Source organism: Mastigoproctus giganteus, chromosome 1 (assembly GCF_048544385.1).
Source record: "Mastigoproctus giganteus isolate SK-2022 chromosome 1, ASM4854438v1, whole genome shotgun sequence".
NCBI lineage: Eukaryota > Metazoa > Arthropoda > Arachnida > Uropygi > Thelyphonidae > Mastigoproctus > Mastigoproctus giganteus.
The window spans coordinates 249393039-249414353 of NC_143575.1; the positions used below are offsets into that span (position 1 = coordinate 249393039).

Below are 21315 nucleotides of genomic sequence, written 5' to 3' on the forward strand. Positions count from 1 at the left end.
CTCGATTTTTAGTAAATCGACACATTGTCCAAAGGCATGCTTTCTGAGATCAAGCCTACTGGTAGTCCTCTTCAGTTTATATTTATGCTTTCTAATCATTCTGTCTCCTACTAGCGAAAGTATAATGTCCTTGTTCATTTTACTTGCCTCCAGTTCGGGCCTTGTACATCTTCGAAATCATTCCTCTTAGGGACATGCCGTTCGAACTCCTTTCCAGCCTGTTCGTTCTTCTTTGGACATTTTCAAGAAATTCTACGTCCTTTTCCCAGATGCAGTCTTCACACTAGAACAAAATATTCAGGTGTGGTCTCCAAATCTGCTTATATGATAATATTATTGTCAAATAATTAGTGGTATACTCCTAGGCGAGCCGAAGTATAAACAGAACTTCATTTAAATACAATCGCTTTTTAACAAGCATAACACCAGTATGACTATCAAAATATGATTTTACAAGTAAAAGCCTTGTCTTCGCAGATTTGTAACTCACCAACATCACAAATCATCAAAAAAACGCAAATCCTCAAAAGGGTATCGCAATACTGTATATTGATGTTCCCATTCTCATATTGTAGTTCATTTTCCTTATCCAGCTTTCATGTGAATCCCAAATTAGTATTGAATCCAGAAACAAGCACACTGTTCTGAATTACTTCAAGTTTTTCCTGTTTCAATGGCAAACTGAGCCAAAATACCTAATACCATAATTTATTCTTCAATAAATCTGTGTCTGCTTGATATGCTATGGCTCACTGGCATTCTAAGGACATAAAACATGTAATTGATTAACTTATAGGTTCGTTTTTGTTTCAAGGAACTACATCAGTAGCTTCAATTTTTTTTCTTGCTACTGTGTTTAAGAGAAAAGTGAGGATTACTATATTTTTTGGTCTCTAATCCAATGAAAATTCACGATTGCGTAATCTCTTTCGCTTCGTCTCTAGAGATTGCAGGAGCGGGTAGATTCTGAAACAATTTACTGTATCGCAGCTAGTCGTGTACTCATCAGGGAATTATAGCTTGGGGATTAGTCATCCACATTAGCAAAGCATTCTCTCTCTCTCTCTCTCTCTCTCTCTCTCTCTCTCTCTCTCTCTCTCTCTCTCTCTCTTTGTATGATATGGCAGCTTTCCTCAAACGTCAGCATCTCTAAGGATCTGACGAAAGTGATGTAAATTAAAGTGAATTATTTTATTCACATGTTATTTTGTTTAGGAAAGATTTGCATAATTAAATAATATATTGAACGTAAGAAAGTCTCATGGGTATTTCACCTAAAAATAAATAACAAAAGCGTCTTGAAAAATTCTTCTAGAGTGAGTAAAAAATCTGCTGCAGACAAAGGATAAAAAAACTAGTGGAGATGCTCAAAATGTTCTCCAAGTACCCTAATGCAATATAGTTTCATTTTCAAATGATCTTTCAGTTTACTGATGAGTTTATTATTGCTGGGTGTGTGCGATTCGCAAAAGAACAAGAAACCTCCAGTGTTTAAGGTTGAGAGACACCGTTTTACATCACTTAATCGAATAAGCACGAGGATAGTAAAGTAATTTAAAATCTAGGCTATAATAAACAATAAGAAGTGCAGCGTTGACATAAAGAAATCTTTGAGAATGCCTGAAAATATTGCACTTTCAAGAAAGGATTATTTGTAGCTCAGGAAATTACCTGAATCATTGTGAGTAATTCTTGTAGGAATTCGTGAAGGACAAAATCTATAGAAATAATCGATGTTGGGAAACTTCAATCAATGTCTGAAAATAGTCTTGGATGAAAGTTTCTGCTTGAATAACAAATTCCGATATCTTACGTGCTTAATGACACCAAAATCTCCAGTTCCAGTACAATATATCAAAAAATATAGGTATTAAAAACTGTCGCATTTTTCCTTGATGATCTTGTATGTTCATGTGGTCGTTTTTATTATCGATTATATGTGTATATGTATGGTTTTTCGTGTTGCAGATGATTATTACTACACCACTTTTGTATAAAAATAATAATATACTGTTTTCCTTGTAAACTTAAAAGTGGAGCACAATATTACGATGCAAGATACTCCAACCTTTAGCTACAATGCATATCGATACACATTTCATTGGCAGTATATATATTATGTTGGCCGTATATATTATGTCTGTAAATTGTGTGTGTTCTTGGTCGAATTGCCTGTTTGCTACTCAGTTACCTGGAGAAAAAACCATGGTTACCTCGCCTGAGACGAATAATTCGGCTACATTCGGAAAAAGGTCCATAAAAATTCCTGCGTCATTGACGGGATTCGAACTCAAGTCTTTTTCCTCCTTAGTTGTATAGTTAGTTAAAATATATTAAGCAGTTTTTTATGAATATACTCTATTATTAATAAATTGATATAAAATGATAAATACGAATTAATATTTATTTTTACACGTATCTGTGATCTCACAGATAAAAATCCAATAATTACCATCCCAAAAATGTTAACTGAAAACATTAACCGTTATTTTTAGACCCATCCTACACATTAATAAAGTACTAAAATATATTTTATAACAGCGATATCCTGGTATTTAAAATTACTTTAGTTAAAAATAATAAAAACATTTTTCCATTAAATGTTTCATTTTTTTGAATTAATGAGATTTTTCTCTTCACGACTTATATTTATTTTTAGGACATTTATGGTGAATGTTCTGTTAAAACCCTGGTGGTTGCTCATATTCTGCATTCCTATAAATCTCCAGAAACTCGTTTGCTGCTATTATTTTGATATGCTTCAAAAGAGGTCAATTCTAACTTTAAATGCATGTTCTGATTTACTTCCTAGAAATTTAGCCAGTCTAATCAAATGAAATCAAAGGAAAAAGATGCCTATAAACTAGAAAAATAATAATCGTTACGTAACGTGTAGAATATGAAATAGATAAATTTAGTGTTATTTCTATACTAGTTTTTTTTTTTTTTTCTTGAATAATATCTAAAAATTATCACTATGAAAAGATCCCGGATATACATCCAAGTACAAAGATTCGTACGACGCAGCGCAGACACAATGATTTCCTTCCGCAAGAAGTTAAAAAAAAAAAAAAAAATTCTAGGAAGAATAGTTCCCGAATATTATCGCTTTTAGTCAGAAAGAGGTAGCGTTCTAAATAGGTTGTCTCGGAACGCCAAACATTTTCTGCCTTCATCGAAGAGTGGAAGAGTGAGTAAAATTTACTTCTGAATTGTCACAGTTTTCAGCACTGTTAGGTAAAATAATAAATACGCTTTAATGAAGGAAATGTCTGCAGGTAAGATTACGCTATTTATGATCGTTTGTAGTGTTCATGTACATTTAATATGTTAAATTTAATCCTAATTTACGCTTATAATCCAGTATATTTTATAATGGTGGTTAGATATTTCACATTTGCTTTTTAAAGACGGAATTTATTTGACTTTTAAAAAACAAATGTGAACTATTTATTTTATTTTATTTATTTGTATTTATATATTTTTTTTGTCTTGTCTTATTCAATCCTGCAATTAACGCTAATGCATGTTTGAATCTCCGAAACGGCTTTTATGAATTTAAAGTTTCTTTAAATATCTGAAGTCAATATTTATATCGGTTCATGTATTAAACAAGTTTGTTTTAAATAATTACAATATCTAAGTGTCTTTTGAAATTCAAACGATAGTTCGGTTAATTATTTCCTTGTGGTTTATTTAATGCCCAACGCTAGTCCTGCCTGTAAGTTTGAAAGTTCTAATCAAGTGTAAATTAATGGACTAGCGTACAAATCGTATCGATATCTGTGTTTAACCAACCATTTTATGTATGGTTTTTTTTCTTCTTTGGTGAATTTTCACAGTTATGCAGTACTGTTAGGTAAAATAATAAATACACTTCTAAGGAAATGTCTGCAGGTATGGTTACGCTATTTATGATCGTTTGTAGTGTTCATGTACATTTAATCTGTTAAATTTAATCCTAATTTACGCTTATAATACAGTATATTTTATAATTGTGAAATAATATTTCACATTTGCTTTTTAAAGATGGAATTAATTTGAACTTTAAAAAACAAATGTGAACTATTTTTAATTTTAATTTAAATTTTATTTTCTTATTCATTTCTGCAATTAACTCTAATGCAGGTTTGATCATCGGAAACGGTTTTTATGTATTTAAAGTTTCTTTAATTATATCTGAAGATCGATATTTATATCGTCTCATGTATTAAACAAGTTGGTTTTAAATAATTACAATATTTAAGTGAATCTTTTGAAATTCAGATGATAGTTCGGTTAATTATTTCCTTGTGCTTTATTTAATGCACAACGCTGGTACTGCTTGTAAGTTTGAAAGTTCTAATCAAGTGTAAATTGATGGACTAGCTTACAAACCGTATTTATATGTGTTAACGATTAACCAACCACAACCATTTTATGTATGGCTTCTCGTCTTTGGTGAATGCTAACAGTAACAACTTTAACAGTAAGTAATAAACTACTTCAGTTTATTTTTTAATCTTTGTCTTTACCAGTTTGTCGTAAGACGGATTGTGATCTACTTTCTTCCTCTTCAACTAGGAAATACCTTGTACAAAAGAAAATTTCTTTGGTATTTCCTTGTGGAAGTAAAGGAACTTCCTCTTCAGTGTTACTTGGTAATTTTCAAAATATTTCACTCATTTGAAGCTTTTGAAAAGTTTCTCCCCACTGAGAACTAATTGTTTTATTTTAAAAGCTTTCGACTGTTTTCATCGATACATACTGGAGAAATATAAGCAACTAGTGTTCTTCTAGTTATGGTGCATTGTATTTCGTACTTTTATTACCCACCTATAATAATCATATTCCCTTCTTAAAATCATATTCTGATTTATTGCTAAATTATGAAAGCGATATCCCGAGATTCTGGCCATCGTATTTCATATAAAAATTTACACAATCGCATTAAATATATATAAATAAAACATCATTGTAACTTAACTTTCGGACCTCAGTGTATTTTTTTTTAATTTTTTTTTTTTTTTTTTTCTTTTTTAAGAAAATGCTGTAAATTAATCACGCTGGATCTCCATTCCATTATACGGGTCGCTTAACCAACCTGTAGCCGTTCCTCTGTAGATCGGCAAAGGAAACCCTACATTAGAGAACATAGTGAATACGGTGGGGAAATTTAAGATGTTATGCGTAGGAATTCGCTTTTTTTCTCTTTTTTCCAACCAGTATTTTTCCTTTCATTTAAAAGAAAAAAAAAATCTTAGGCTTCTTCTTTTTATCAACAAATTATAGGTAAACTTGACGGAATCTTGATATTCTTTAGAAAATCTTTCTTTATACTTTTTTAAATGTTTTTGTGACCTTTCATTTTTTTTTATCGACTTAGTACGCTAAAAGTAACCTCAATGATTATGTAATGAGTTAATAAAGTAAAAACTGCATAATTTCTTTTAGTTTCTACTCTCTTTTTTTTTCTGTTTGAGGTCTAACCAATTAAATCTCTGAAGATATCCATTTTTTTAATACCTTCATTTTTTAATATAAATTCCAAACTCTTTTGATTCAATTCTCAATATCTATTTTTGTAATTCTGGTTTTCTGTTACATAACTAATGTGAAATAAAAAAAAAAATCGATTCCAAAAGTATATTCAGTTGTTATTTCCTAAGGGACTTGTAATGGTGATTTCCCGAAGTAGTTTTATTTTAAATATTTAGTAATTTTTTTTTTTTTTTTTTTGGTGATTACCCCCTGGTGATTAATTCACTGTTTGCTACAAATTCTAAGTCGAAAATAATTAGGATAAAAATTGATTCATAAAAATTAATTGGATGGTTAATAATTAATTAGTCGCACAAAGCTTGCTTGGATATTCCGACTCTCGTCCAGTGGACCTCTTTTGAAAGCAGAAATTTTTTGAGGGGCGTCTAAGGAAAGTAAAAAAATTTAAAACCACTAATATGGTTTTCTGTTTGATTTAATTCTGGAATATCTACTAAAGTTGTTGCAGGAGTAACTTCCAATTTATTTCTCAACGAACTTCGTCATCCTTAGCGAATTTTGTTTTTTGTAACAGACTCAACAAAAACTGGCTTCCAATTTTTTTTTATTGCATTACATTTCTTGTAAAAGGCTATTTTATGAGCCATAAAAATTTAAAATTACAGTTCAGCATTGCATTATATGTATCAGTATTAGCATTATAACGGATGCAAGGAGGTGGACTTTTTCTTCATCCAAAAAAAAAAGGGGGGGGGGGAATTCTTTATCACTCATAACTTTCCAGTTGTCCAAAAAGTGGCTATCCAATTCTGCTTTCAACTTTATACCAAACTTTTTTCTTCAACTACTGTGGCAGTCAGTTCATTTCAATGATCTAGAACATGCCTCCCGAAAGAAAACTTCATAATATCCAGCTTTCTGATGCATAACAATTTTTTTTTTTTTTTTTTTGTACCCCTTAGTTCTTCTGCCAGTGAAAATACACTCAGTAATCACTGAATTATGGCCACTCCCATCCCTAATGAACTATGCCACATAGCTCGCAGTATAAAAAGTAGCAGAGTTGGTAGGATTGCCGTCTTCCCCATACCGGATGGAAAAGATCTGACTTCGAATCCCGTCGATGACGTGAAGAATTTTTATGGACCTTTTCCCAACGGGGCTAAGTTAATCTGTCTTAGGCGAGGGCAGCATGGTAATTTTTTTTTTTTTTTTTTTTTTTATTCCTCCTGGAAATTCTAATTTTTTGTTCAGCAAACAGAAAATCAACCACACAACACACGTAATTTACAGACAGTATATATGCGGAGAAATGTGGTGTTAGTTGCTGATGCTCCTAAAACCCTACCACAACAGCAACATAAAAAGTCGAACAGCTTCGTACGCTAGAGCAGTGGTAATTTGCATCTGGTTTTGCAAGTTAAAGTGAGAGTTATTGAGTGTAGTAAAGATACTACGGAGTTTCAAAACGGCGTGATTGTGGAAGCTCGTGCATCGCGTGCTTCCATATGGAAACGGCACGTTTTGTTGGTTGCTCACAGCCCACCGTGATTAAAGTGTACTAAAAATGGTGTCGAATGGGTGAAACCACCTCCGCCGACAAAACTTTAAAGGATTACGCAAGGAGATGTTCGTGGAGATCGAAAGGTACATCACACTGTAAGGGCTCAACGGCAAGTCACCGTGCGATAGTTGACATAGCAATACAATATGGAGAATGCAAGAACAATATCCCAAATGATGTTGCGTTGCACAACATCATATAGGATATTGTTGCTGCGGAACCCACCAGATGTTGGGCTCCACAGCAAACGACTCAGATAACTTCTCCCCGTTGATCATCGTCGACGGTGAGTGCTGTGGTGTCAACAACACGCTGTTTGGACACTAGACGACTGAAAATGAGTGCGCTGGTCGGATGAGCCCAAATACCTGGTGCAACCGACGGACGCCTTCGCACGTGGCGCAAGCAACACGAGTCCATGGACCTATCACGCATAGTGCCCACTGTCCAGGTTTGATTTTGGTTTTTATGGCGCAAGGGCAACTAAGGCCATGATGCGCCGCCCACTGTCCAGGCAGGTGGCAGTGGTTTCTTAATATGGAGCATGTTTTGTTGGAAATAACGACGATCCCTGATGCGTATGGACCAACGTTTCACTGGTGAGATCTACCGCAGTTCTTAGGTGACCATGTTCACTCTGTCATGTTGAGTTTTTTTCCGGACAGAAACGGAATCTTCCAAGACTAAGAATGTGAGCCCTTATCATCAGCCTCACATTGTACACGAGTTTTTCGAGAAACATAAAGATATCACCCATCTTGATTGGCCTCCAAATTCTGCTGATCTCAGTCTAATTGAACACCTGTGGAATGTTTTAGAACGAGAAGTGAGGCGTATGGACACGCAACCGTAATCTATTCCGACACTGTGGAAAGCCTTGCAGGCAGCATGGCTGCAGATTCCTACGAACATACAGGGTGATTCACTACCAGTGCGACAAACTTGCAGGAGGTGTAGGGGGCACAAAGACAAATCGGAATCACATAGCATTGCAGGGTCCAAAATGCCTTCGTCATGCGGTAGAGGACGTTGAACGGGAGGTCGCGTGAACAGCGATCCCGCTGGAAGTCAGCATTTGCGAACCAGTTCCCGAGGCAATAGGATGGATGAGTATTCAAACGTTGAACTGGCCGACATGCACCTCGCGTATGGAGCTGCGAACTGTAACGGGCGCGCCGCTCTGCGCTTATACCAGGAACGTTTCCCGCACAGGCGTGCTCCTCATCATACGATTTTCGCACATGTGCACAGAAAGTTACGTGAGACTGGTTGTTTAACGAGAGTTACCATGAATCGAGAGCGAACGATGAGGACGCCAGACAATGAGGAGATTGTCCTACGTCTTGCAGAAGGCAATCCGAGTACGAGTACTCGAGCAATAGGCCAACGATTGGGTATTTCCCAATCCACTGTATGGAGGATACTGTCAACAAACCAAATGAGTTCATACCATCTGCAACGCATCCAACCATTAGAGCCTGCAGATTATCCACTCCGTAGGACTTTTGCTACTTGGTTTCTTCAACAGAAACGGTTCGCAAATGCTGACTTCCAGCGGGATCGCTGTTCACGCTACCTCCCGTTCAACGTCCTCTACCGCATGACGAAGGCATTTCGGACCCTGCAATGATATGTGATTCCGATTCGTCTTTGTGTCCCCTACACCTCCTGCAAGTTTGTCTCACTGGTAGTGAATCACCCTGTATGTAGACATCTAGTAAAGTCAATTCCTAAGCGAACAGCGACTGTTATCCGAGCGAACGGTGGCGCAACACATTAGGTAGATTACCACAATTCTGTGATTACTGAGTGTTTACCTCACTCGTTCATTCAACTAATTCCTTTCAGGGCTTTATATACCTGTATCGGGACCCCCTAAGATATCTAATTAACAAACTTTGCAGTCTACACCTTCTAAGCCGTTCTTCATATGGGCATCGATTAGCACCTCTCATCTCGTTGCTCTTCTCTGAACCCTTTCTTAGGGTCTTTGTGTTTTTGTTCAAATGTGGTCTTCAGACCTGAATGAAATATTCTAAATGCGATCTCACAATGTCTTACATCCTTTTCGATACTTATGAATGTCCTATCTATCACAGACAGGACACACCATGTGCTTTCCTAGCCTCCTATTACACTGCATCAAATTTTTTCCTAGATTTAAATCATCAGCAGACTCTGATAACTTTCCTCTCCCATCAATGTTAATAATGAGGATAAGAAACAGAAGTGAAGGTTCTTACGAAGAACCCTTGAACCACGAAGGCTAGTAATCTCAGTTTGCTCCAATTTATATACAGTAATATCCTTTCATGAGAAAAGGTATCAAAAGCTTTGCTCAAATGATGTGAAAGTTGTTTCTTGCATTTAACTGAAAGTTGTTTTTATAACTTCGTCCTAATAATTAACTAATAATAAATAATGTCATGATAAAATAATTATCTTCAGTTTCAAAATCTTGGAAACACTGTGCTTGACATTGACAAATGGCAATGTATGCATTTCAAATTCTTTATTGTATCTTGATATTTCCTCAAATCTGACTTAGGACGCTTCAGTTGATGAGCATATTTCTTAAGGAATGATTCCTTGCAAATTCGAATTTTAACCCCGAAAAATATGCTGAACTAGCTTTCTTACATTGCTTTTCCCAAAGTTGAAGTCTCGATTTGATAGATTTTACTACTTGTTATAGTTCTATAATCAGTTTGTTTTCTCTTTAACTCTGGGTGTTTGAAAAGTTCTGCGACTGTGTCTGTTATTCGGAAATAGAAACATGAAACTGCTTTCACATGTAATGCACTTCTCTCTCCATTTCTTAAATACATATAACAAGCAGTTCAGGATAGCAGCAGTAGCTTTCTCACTACGATGTCGCTACTAAATTTCCGTTCTTCTCTGCTGATGTTTTAAAGTCGTGATATTCCAAAAATCACATGTACCTGTGATGGTTGTTAGTGCCTTCCGTGCCACCTACTGTTTAGCAATTATCCTGCAGCAGAAATCATTGCTTACACAACATCCGTTTGATTATGGGGGCATCCAGTGTTTCAGAACTTTTAGAATCTAAAAAGAGAATCAACATAATGTGTAGATTGTGAGGGGATGGAATATATAATTTTTTTAACTGCAATTCTTGTCTTGTTTTTGTTCAGTTTATTTTGTTTTGCAATTTTGGGGGAGGGAATATATGAAATGATAATATGTTATTATCTGTCTTATGTTTTTGTTGCTGTTTTGACTTCCATCCTACTGAAATTATAATCCCACCCACAAACGCAAAATCTGACTGCAATTCACAGAAAATTCTAGATTCTAGGGTGTGTAAAGCGGGTATTAGCAGAACATTAAAGACATTTATTTACAAAAAATGTACAACCTTTAATGAACATTATATACAGTATTTACATTAAAAGAAACAAATAATTACATACATGCGTACCAATTTTCATATATTTGAATAGTACACTACACTATCTCTCCCTCATCAGCTATTCTCAATTTACAAATTAATAACATCAGTTTGTATCAGTTGTATCTTACTTAATTTGAATCCTCGATGATTACTCAATCATTCTCTTAGATTACTATTTTTTATCACTTACATTAATAAACTCATTTCAACTATTATTACTTTTTATATATTTTGTTATATCTCTATAACCCATGAAATTTATTACATCTGGTATCCTCTTACATCAGTAATATTTACTACAAATCACTCATTCCACCTTAATTACTCTCTAGTTATCATCTTAGTCATTCCTCTTTACTCATTAGGTTTCTCTATTAATAAAATTTCTTTCTCTTTACATCTGGTATGTTATCTTGTGTTGGCAACTGGCCTAATTTAATGATATAGGTTAACATATCCTTACAATACTACCCCTATAAATATAATTTCTTTACTAATTCCTTTATACTATTACTTTCTTTTTATTCTTTGCATTATCCCTGTGCCACCCTTAAATTATTTCATAATTTAACATTCATAACAAATTATCTCAACGTTAGTAACTAACTTGCCTAATACAACAGGAATGTTCCTTTTTTTAAAAGGACTATCATTCAATTCCTTACAGAGCTAGGTTATGAGTGCTTGAGTTCAGGATTCAAGAAAAAAACAGGAACAGACTTACGTTCCGGAATGGCCGCTACTCTACTTTCCTTGCGTTCAGGCTTCCTTCGTGGCAGACATGCTTTCTTCCATTTCTTGGGCACACTGCCTTCCGATGCCGGACCAGACTTTCCTTCTCGTCTTGGCTCACTTATCTGCACAACTGGCCATTATCACTGCCTTCCGATGCCGGACCAAGCATTCTTTCTTGCACGTTTTTTTTTTTTTTTTTTTTTCTTTTTCTTCTTCATCCTGCTACCACGAGATGTGAACTCTTACCACCAAAAAATCTACCTCTACTTCAACCCGCAACTCACGACTCCCTCGACCACAAAGAAGTCAGATACAGAATGGCCACTTGCTCAGTTACTCCCCCCGAACTTTACTCTTTCCCTCAAGTTTGGAACGCCTCCCCCAAAGACTCCAATCAAACCAATCCCCATATTGTTTAATTTTTTCATTCCTTCCTATTTGCTAAAACAACTCACCCCAGCTCTCCCTAGCAACCCTTCTCTAGAAATTTCTTATTTTTTTCACACGGCAGTATGGCCCTTTCATGTTGCCGGTCACCTCCAAAACACCCAGTTTTGTGTTCACACTTTCTCTTTAAATCTGGCCAACTTTTCCAAAATCCAGTCGTCCTGATTTTCTTTTGACTAACACTGGACGTCCACTCATTTCCTGTTCACTTCCTAACGGTGGCTTAGATCAAAATAGACGCTTCGTAATCTCGTTTCACGGTGCTATTGTTCTTGCCCTCAGCAACCCTTTCACGCCTGTTCTCAAATGGCACCCTCTACCTAGTCTTGCTGTCCCTGTTTGCTCTCTTATATTATTTAAATTACTTGTATACCTTTAAGCCGCTATTATTCACACGTCTAATACTGTCCATTCCCAAATCCAGTATTTTTCCAAACTTTAATCTTATTTACATTAAAACTTAATATCCAATCTTAATACTTATACTGTATCGTTAACTTAATACTCGGGCATTAATGCTAATTCTCACTTTCCATCGCCCTTCCTGGATTTATTTTAGCAAAACAAATGTTTCTATTTTAATTTGTAAGATCTACATCTTACAAGGTCCTCGACCGCTATCTGAATATGTTGAACTTGGTTTCTTACATTGATTTTCTTAAGTTGAAGTCTTCTCATTGCTATTCTAATAGCAATGTCATATTGCTGTCAGAATGGGAGAAACAGTACTATCATGTAGCTAAACAATAAAAATAATAACAGAAATAAAATAAACAACCTATGTGTTTCCCCTCATCATATATCTTCAGCTCATCCAGCTGATGTTTGAATTTATCCAAATTGTCAGCCTCAATTACAAGCCACTGTTGTAACTTATCCCAGTAATTAACTTGCTAAAAAAATGCTTTTTTACAATCCAGTGTAAATCTTTTACCGTGATTGAATGTATGGTCCATTGTTCTGAAATCATTTATAACAGTGGAAATTTGGAATTTATTAATTTTGTTTCTGTCCCCTCTCAAAGCTTTATAGACCTTAGGCATTTTTCACCCGGGTCCGAGTATGATGCTGTCTCCATCGGAATTCCAAGAGCGGTCTTACAACTGCTTCATACAGTAGAATTATGATTTCCCTGTCTCTACAAGCAAATGTTCGATATCATCATATAATAAACAATCATACAAAGAATAACACAGAAACTCGGACTGAAATTCAAAAACTAGAGACTTATGCAAGTGGCCATTATAACTGCCATATAGTCACGCCTAATCATGCCTAGCTATATAATCATGCCTAATCCCACAGGAAATAAACAGGCGTAATCCCCCACCCCCAAAAGTGCAAAACATACCTTTTCTGAAAGGACTTAGGATCAGATTTCTAAAGAACGGGAATAGCAGTACAATTCGACAAACCTGGCCACCTCAATATAATTAATTAATTAATTGTTTAAATATTAACATCCCTTAGATTCATTGCTGAACTATAAGTACTGTACTAGCTAGAACAGAAAAAAAATCTGGTTCTTAAGCACTTGACTGATACTACTACCTTATCCAAAGCATACTACGAAATCTGTTCTCTGGCCCTGTTGAAGCTGATAAAAATCCATCATCATAACCGCCATGATCGAATTAATAAATTCCTTAGCCATAAATATCAGTTTCTCTGTTCCTCATCTATCCTCACGTCATGTAATGTCACAAGACGAAGATGAAGTGAGACTGGGCTCTGAATCTATTCTTCACCTACATACTTCGTGAGTTCAAATACCATATGATCTCCTTAATGCTGTGTGTTGTAACGTTAGTTATGTCAAGATGTTTTCTTTCCTCCTCGATCAAATTTTTATGTTTAATATAATTCTAGATTTTACTTCAGTCGTAATGAGATGGATGTTTTCCCTCCCGGCGAATCTCTGTTTTGGAAAGTAATCTATGTTGTTAAACTGTTCCGCAAATATATATTTAGTACATGCCATGATCTGGGTGGTGTATATACAATCTACGTACGTATTTTGACTTCGTAATAGATTTAAGGAAGTAACAAGATGCTAAAAAGCTGTTTGGTGCCTGTCGCGATCAAGGTCACGACATATTTACTGCGTCTAGTCTTTCCTCAGTACTGCCAGGTCTGTATATTTATGCTTGCAATAGCGTGACTTTGATGTTTCAACTCTGGCTACATTTCACTTATTGCAATACTTCAAAGCATTAGCTGATGTGTTGGTTAGTTGCTGTAGGGTTTCAGGCGCATCAGCAACTTAGACCATATTGAACTATATATAATATGTTTTTAAATTGCGTGTATTCTCTGGTCGATTTGCTGTTTTCTGGAAGGAAAACGGAAGTTTCCTGGAGAAAAAACCATGCTATCCTCGCCTGAGACCGACTAACTCAGTCACGTTGTGAAAATGGCCAATAAAAATTCCTCGCGTCACTGGGATTCGAACTCAGTTCTTTTAAACTTGATGTGGAGAGGATAGCGATTCTAGCAATTGTGCTAACCACGAGGGCTCGATATTACTGATTTAAGAGGTTTAAGAGCTTTTTTTAAGCTTTTTTAAGAGGTTTTGTCGACACCAAATCCACAAGTACATATACTATATTGTCAAAAGACGCATTAGACTCCTTATCAATTTTTTGATAACAATAAGTATTTTGATCTATATCTCCTTCAAAATAGCAGTGTTGGTCTAACTCGAAACTGATGTTCCTGTTCATCTCGACGGCGTTTAAAGGTGGTGGCTCTGGGCAGACCAATGAAGTATTGACAATATTCGATGAGAACTGAAAAGATTTACGTACCACTCCTCTGACCGTCTAGTCTCTTTCCATCAAGTTCTACAGTATATTCGAATGTTTGCTGACGCACCATGAAGTTTAAATGATGTTTAGCATCATTACGTTTTTGGTGATTACATCAGCTGACGTTGATCTAGGGTATTGAACAAAGTGCTACATTAGGGCCACTCGAAACCTAATTCATTTGCCCATGTGTCTGCAAATTGTGTGCGTTCTCTGATCTTAATATCCTAGGCCATTTTCTAAGATTGAGTTGCAAGTAAGTTTCGCGAATGTTCCTGAAGTCCCTTGGACTTCAACAATATTCGCAAAAATAAAAAATAAAACTTGCAGTTCTTGACCTACATGCTTGCTAATTATCCAAATACTTACTTGCTTAAGCAAATACTTACTTGCTAATTGTCCAAAATGTCAAAATAGGACATTTTGAACAATTATACGCTGTCTGTCTATACTGTAGTACTACTACGAAACTGGCCCTGTCAGTGTTTTTACTATACCGCTCGGTATGAAAAGCGAGGTCGTATAGAACTGGTTTGTGGATAATGACATTGAAAAGTTGGGCTGACCGCCCCAGTGTTCAGAGTTCAACCACTGAACGTCTGTTCGGGTGTCGAATTACGCTGCTCCAAAATAGCCTTCTTCCAAACTGACTCTAGCAGTTGCTTTGCAGGAAGAATGGAAGTGAATTCCGGCCGACACCTCCCGAAAGTTTGTATAACATATTCCCAACATGATTGAAGATGTCACACAGGTCAGGTCAAAGGTAGCCATACTACATATTAGGTTTTACAATTAGCGTTTTTGCTACTACCTGTGGGGTGTTCAAATACCTTTGGTCATATAGTGTATGTATTGTTGCCAATTTGTACTGTATTTTTTGAGTTAATATTTGCGCTGCTACTCATTATTGACTACAGTCAATGAGTAGCAGCAAATCTCTGGCCTCCACAGAGTACTGTGCTCCATGAACAGAATACACAACACGGAGATGGGGGGAACCCTCCTGGTATCGTTAGACGGCTAACACACTTTACATTTTATACCGTCTTGCATAGTACTGTACTGCTTTCATGTGTGTGTGTGAGTGAAACCCCGAAGCAACTAAGACTCTGAGGCATCAGTATATTGTGTCTAATTGCGTGTGTTCTATTTGCTAGAGGAAAATCACGGATTTCCGAAGAAAACATGCAAACACCTGAAGCCGACTAACTTGACCACGTTGTGAATAAAACCACAATCCACGTGGTGTAAATTGTACAGTAATAATACAGCAGTATCCACTACTGCCTACGAAGTCTTCGGTAATGAATCCTATGGAAAATCTGTGGTATAATTTTAAACGACGCCTTAACAATAAAAGAATCCGATAAAGCTAAGAGTACGTTCCTTGATATTTTGGTAGGGCAGTGTACATACAATTAAAGCTGAGGCATCTTTTTTTTGTAAGATCTCTTATACTGTATTTGTTTTTATCCACAGTGGAACATCTATTCTGTATGATAAATAGGACACAGGCATCCACGATCATGTCCCCTTCAAATTCTTTTGAATTGCGATGCTTACCTATGACTTTCTGTATTTTACACAAATAATTCGTCCACTGTCTGCCTAGTATGGAATCCTTCTCTCTAACGCTATACAGGACACATTTCAAGAGGGATAGAGATTTTCCTATTTCAGTGATGAGTGATTATAATACAGTTTATAAATATAAATAAAAACTGTAATTGTAGTCCTTGGAATAAATTGGCTATATTTCAAGTAACGTTACTCGGTTTTGAAACTGACTCTACGACTGTGGTGTATAAATTCTGGTAGACCTGTCATTGGAGAATTCTTAAAAATAAACAACTTGCTTATAACGGAAATTGGTGGCTGTCTGTTTGTCTAACAAGTGTGTTCTCGTGATCGTCTTGCAGAAAACACATCAAGTGTGAAAAATACGACCTTGCACTATTTTTATCGATGTTATTGACGGTAGAAAAACTTTTAATAGGTCATTTGTGGGTCAGCTACGCCAGAGTTTGAGAAGGCTGTTCCGTTGACAACCATGTCAACGTCTAAAGAGGAAAAATGATGCGAAAAACCTTTGGACTTTTTCCAGGGAGAGCGAGAGAGTTTCTCTCTTCAAACATCTGCTTACAGTTCATTCATCTCCATCCGTATTACTTCAACAGGGATTGTGGGTGTGAACAAATGCAATTTTATGCCTCCTTTTTACATTTCACGCTCTAAGTGGGATCCTTCAAGTGATTTCAGCCACAACCAAGAGAAGAAACGTCGTTACCGTGTGAGACTACCGCTTTTTTTTTATATATATACATATAATTGTCTGCTGTTGAAAACAGATAATTTTAAAAACTTCTGTATTATGTGTCGTTGGCAAAAATTCAAAAAATCCACAGAGATAAAAGAATTACATTTCTTACACTATATAACTAAAAGTACCTGATTCCATTCTAAAATCCATTTCTCCTTCTGTTGTTGTAGTAGGGTTTTAGGCGCATCAGCAACTTAGGCCATATTGCCGTATATAATATTTCTACAAATTGCGTGTGTTCTATGGTCAATTTGTTGTTTCCTGGAAGAAAAACCCCAGGTTTCCTTCGCCTGAGACGGACTAACTCAGCCACGTTATGACAAACACCCATAAGAATTCCTTGAGTCATTGATGGTATTCGAACTCATTTTCCTTCTGAAAAGCAGTGGCAGAGCCTGTTGGAAGGAAGAAAGCTGCTTTGGCCTCAGCCTAATCTTAAGCTCCAATTCTTCTCATAGGCGTTCAATAGGGTTGACCTGGCCAGTCCAACTTTTCAACATCATTTTCCAAAACGGGTGTTAGTTCGTGACATATATGCATAGGGCACGAACTGACCTCTTTTTACTTTGTCGAACAAGCTCCGTGAGTTTGTGAGGTTATCCAGATCTTTATTCCTTGAGGTATTATGCCAATTGCAATTGAATACACAGAAAGGTGAGTTATGTAGCATCCAACGACAATCGCACGTTGTAAATCTCTGAATTCCAGTCCATGATCCGTGATGGTTTCTGATGTACTGCTATTGCATATGCAGACTCGCAAAATCTATACTGGCATGTCTGAGCTAATACGCATTTCCTGCTGGCTTCTGGCACAGTACACAATATTTATGAAAGTGTGTCCGTATATTTTGGGTCATACTGTGTAAGCAATATGTATTGATATTGTGTGCGCTCTATGGTCTGGATGATATCAGTGTACACAGTGTATATCAAAAGAACAGAAGGTCAATGAAATACAAACTAACTGTTAGTTTTTGTAAAGCATACTTGATAATGTTTGTGATATGCGAGCAGGGTATCTTTCCTCACGATGTAGTCCATCCATTCTACGTTGTTAGGAGACTTTGCCAAAATATGTCCCACTTATTCACAGCGTCGGCCACATGACACCTAACGATGTAGTGTAAGATGATTGACACTGTATTTAGGAAATGGCGATGTTTTCATCGAACTGCTGGAAGCAAATGAATCGTCGAGAACGAGTGGTATATGCAACATTTATTGTTGTTGGCTGATGATACAATATGGTGACGTCATTCCAGTCGTACGCGATATTCAACATCACTTTCGCGTTCCCTGGTTCTTGTTCGAAATTTTTGGATTGGAAAACTTGGGTTTACCCATTCATTGATCGAAACTAAAATGACATTTTAGTTTCGGTTCATAAGATCGAACCTAGACTGAATATACACTGAGTGATCACTGAATTATGACCACCTACGTAATACTTCGTATGTCCTCCTTTTGCCCTCAGTACAGCAGCTATCCGACGCGGCATTGATTCAACAAGATGTCGGAAGCGTTCGGGAGGTATGACCAACCATGCTGTGTGTAATGCGGCTAGCAGTAGAGGTGATTGATGTATTCAGACGCCTGATATGCCTTTCAATAGTGTCCAACAAGGGCTCTATGGGATTGATATCGGTGGAGTTCGGAGGCCAATCGATATGCTGGAAGTCAGAACTGTGTTCCTCAAACCATTCCTGCACATAAAGTGTCCGATAGCTCAGCGCATTGTCATCTTGGAAGACACCATCGCCATTCCGGAAAAAGTGTAATATAGCGGGGTGTACACAGTCAGTAAGCAGTTGACGATAGCGGAGAACAGTGATGCGTTGTGTCACATGCACCAGGGATCCAAATTCCTGCCAGTGAAACATGCCCCACATCATACAACCGCCTCCACCGGCCGGCACTTTTGATACCATGCGTGTTGGATGAAGAGCCTCATGTTGTTGACACCAAATCTGTACACGACCATCCACGGTGTGTTGTAAATAACGTGACTCATCGGACCAGCACACCTTCTTCTAGTTTTCTAACGTCCAACTTGCATGCTCTTTCCACTTGGCGAGTCTTTTACGCCGATGAACCTTAGTTGGGAGTGGATGCCATAGGGATCATCTGCTGGTATAGCCCATACGTGCGAGCATGCGACGCATGGTCATGCCAGATATTGTTCCAGGTTAGCCCATGTTGTATTGGGTAGGCAACTCTTGAACAGTGCTGCGCCTGTTCGCCTGTACGACTCGTACAGGCGAACAGGCGCTCACCTCTAACAACCTTTCTCTGACCTTTGCGGTTTTGCCGTCGGGTCATTGTTTGACCATTTTGACGCCAGTCCTGGTACACTTTAACAACAGCGGCTCTCGAACACCCCACCAGTTCAGCCGTTTGGAAAATCGAGACACCACCTCGTCGATCTCCCACAATCTGTTCTTTATCAAAGTCCGATAAATCCTTCCTTTTACCCATCACATTCGGAATTTTACTGCCTACTGAACCACTGACACCTTGTCTATGCTACTTAGGTCGACTAACTACGCACCCTCATACCTCACGCGGTCAATGGGTCGCATTCAGTTTTCGTAGGGGTGGTTATAATTCGGTGATCACTCAGTGTATATTTAGTAAAAATTCAAAGCATAGCTTAGAGCACCTGCTGCTATTTAATCTGTGTGTGTGTGTGTGTGTGTGTGTGTGTGTGTGTGTGTGTGTGTGTGTGTGTGTGTGTGTGTGTGTGTGTTGTTAAGCGCCAACGCAAATAAGGCTATGAGGCGTCAGTATACTGTGTGATCCATTTGCTTGTCTGTTTGGACGAAAAACCAAAATTTTCTAGAGAAACAAAAGCATGCAACCCTTGCCTGAGATGTTTTGTCTTGCCATTGATACCGTGCTATGCAACTGTAAGACCGAAGGTGATCCTTTAAAGAAACTACTGAAAAGGTCAAAAATCCTTACCAACAGGAAATAAAGACCACTACAGAGTCCGTGTTAGTATCGGTATTGTACCGTATCCATTACAGAGTTTCAGTTTCAATCCAATATCAGATAATTACAATGTCTGACTACTGCTTTGATATCAGAGTGAAAAATCACCTGTTCACCAGAAATTAGAGAAAATCTTTCCACAACGTAGTGAATAAAGCAAAAGTTGGCCCAAAGCGGTATTAATTTATTAATTAATGTGTTCTGAACTACATGTTTTATCACTTTTGATAAGGAAGAGTATAGACAGTAATCGAACCCATAGATGTTATGTATAATATAAAGTAACAATATTCCCATTACTTTTTTTTAACTCCAAACTGGCTAATGATCATTACAGTCGAATTATGCTTTTATCGTCTGTTAACTTTCTGGCCCCCACTATATATAGTAGGAACCATCAGATTTGAAAACAGTTTTAATATTAACTGCGCATGTGTCAATACTGAAACTGCTAAGGGATCCAATGATCAACCTAGCGGTGAGTCTGGCTACTATTGTTAGTCACATTGCCTGTTTTACTGGATGCTAGGTCCAAAAAATAAAAAGAAAAAAGTCAAGTAAACGAATGCAGTATAACAGGCGTCGGTATTCTTTAGAAACCAAAGAGTTGAAAAAATTCGTTTCTGATCTTTAAATCATCGTTTGTTAAAAAGCTTGGCGCATAAGTATAGCGACACTATGTTAGGACTAATAATGATCGCCATCGTGTCACTGAATACCCATGAGTACTTGTTTGTCTGCAGGCATCAATGTTCCCATTGTTTTCAGTAAAGCCCTTCTTCTGAGGAAGAGCGATGTGCTTTTATAATGACTGGTTTATTTGAGCAGCCTGAAATAATATAGAAAGGTCTTGATGAAGTCATTTGGAAGTTATGTCGTTCAACAATTACACTCAGGCATTGATTAATGTTACCGCGAATTCTGTGTTATCTTTTTGCATTTTTTTAAGTCTACCGATTTTTTGAATCATAAGGCGAATACAGTTTCATTTGTACAAGTTTTCTGATAATGACAGAATAAAAGAATAAAATCTACAGAAGCCAAATGACAAAAAAGAAGCAAAACATTTGAATTTTTAAAACTTAAGAAGACTTTTTAGAAGTCAAGGACAGGATACTTGGGGAATCAATGCAAACGTATACCACACAGAAATTACACCCTAAAAGACAGCCGAAACGATATATGTCTAGTTGCTAACTTCAGAAATGAAAAACTCCAAATACCTGTTGAGACGTTGCGTCTCAACCCAATCAACAACCAATTTGTTGGTTGGTTTGGATTGTTTGAACATGGAGTACTTAGGTTTTGACACGCCAATTTATATGATACGCTAGTTTCTCTCATTTCTTGTAGCCATAAAACCGTTCTCCAGATATGGGCTGAGAATCCCGGAATATCTCAAACAGAGAACGTTACTCACTCCATCTAAGATCGGATAACTATATCTTCCATTGAAGAGATATTTTTTAAAAAATGTCTCTTAAATTCTTAAAATATGTCTCTTCCATCCGAAAGAATTTAAATCAGCTGTCTTCAACGAGAGGATTGTAGAC

At 36.9% G+C, this 21315-nt stretch overlaps 1 protein-coding gene across 2 annotated transcripts in view; it reads left to right on the top strand.

Moving 5' to 3' along the window:
• Nucleotides 1–21315, top strand: part of LOC150091743 (triple functional domain protein-like) — a 402788-nt gene that overhangs the window by 118709 nt on the left and 262764 nt on the right. Inside the window, exon 1 of one of the 2 annotated variants that reach the window (XM_090376800.1) lies at nucleotides 3228–3278. The exons of the other annotated variant lie outside the window; for it this stretch is intronic. Within the exon in view, the coding sequence (XP_090232926.1) occupies nucleotides 3260–3278 (19 nt within the window). The 5' untranslated portion in view covers nucleotides 3228–3259. Of the gene's footprint in view, nucleotides 1–3227; nucleotides 3279–21315 lie in introns of those variants that run through there. 2 annotated transcript variants of the gene reach the window in all.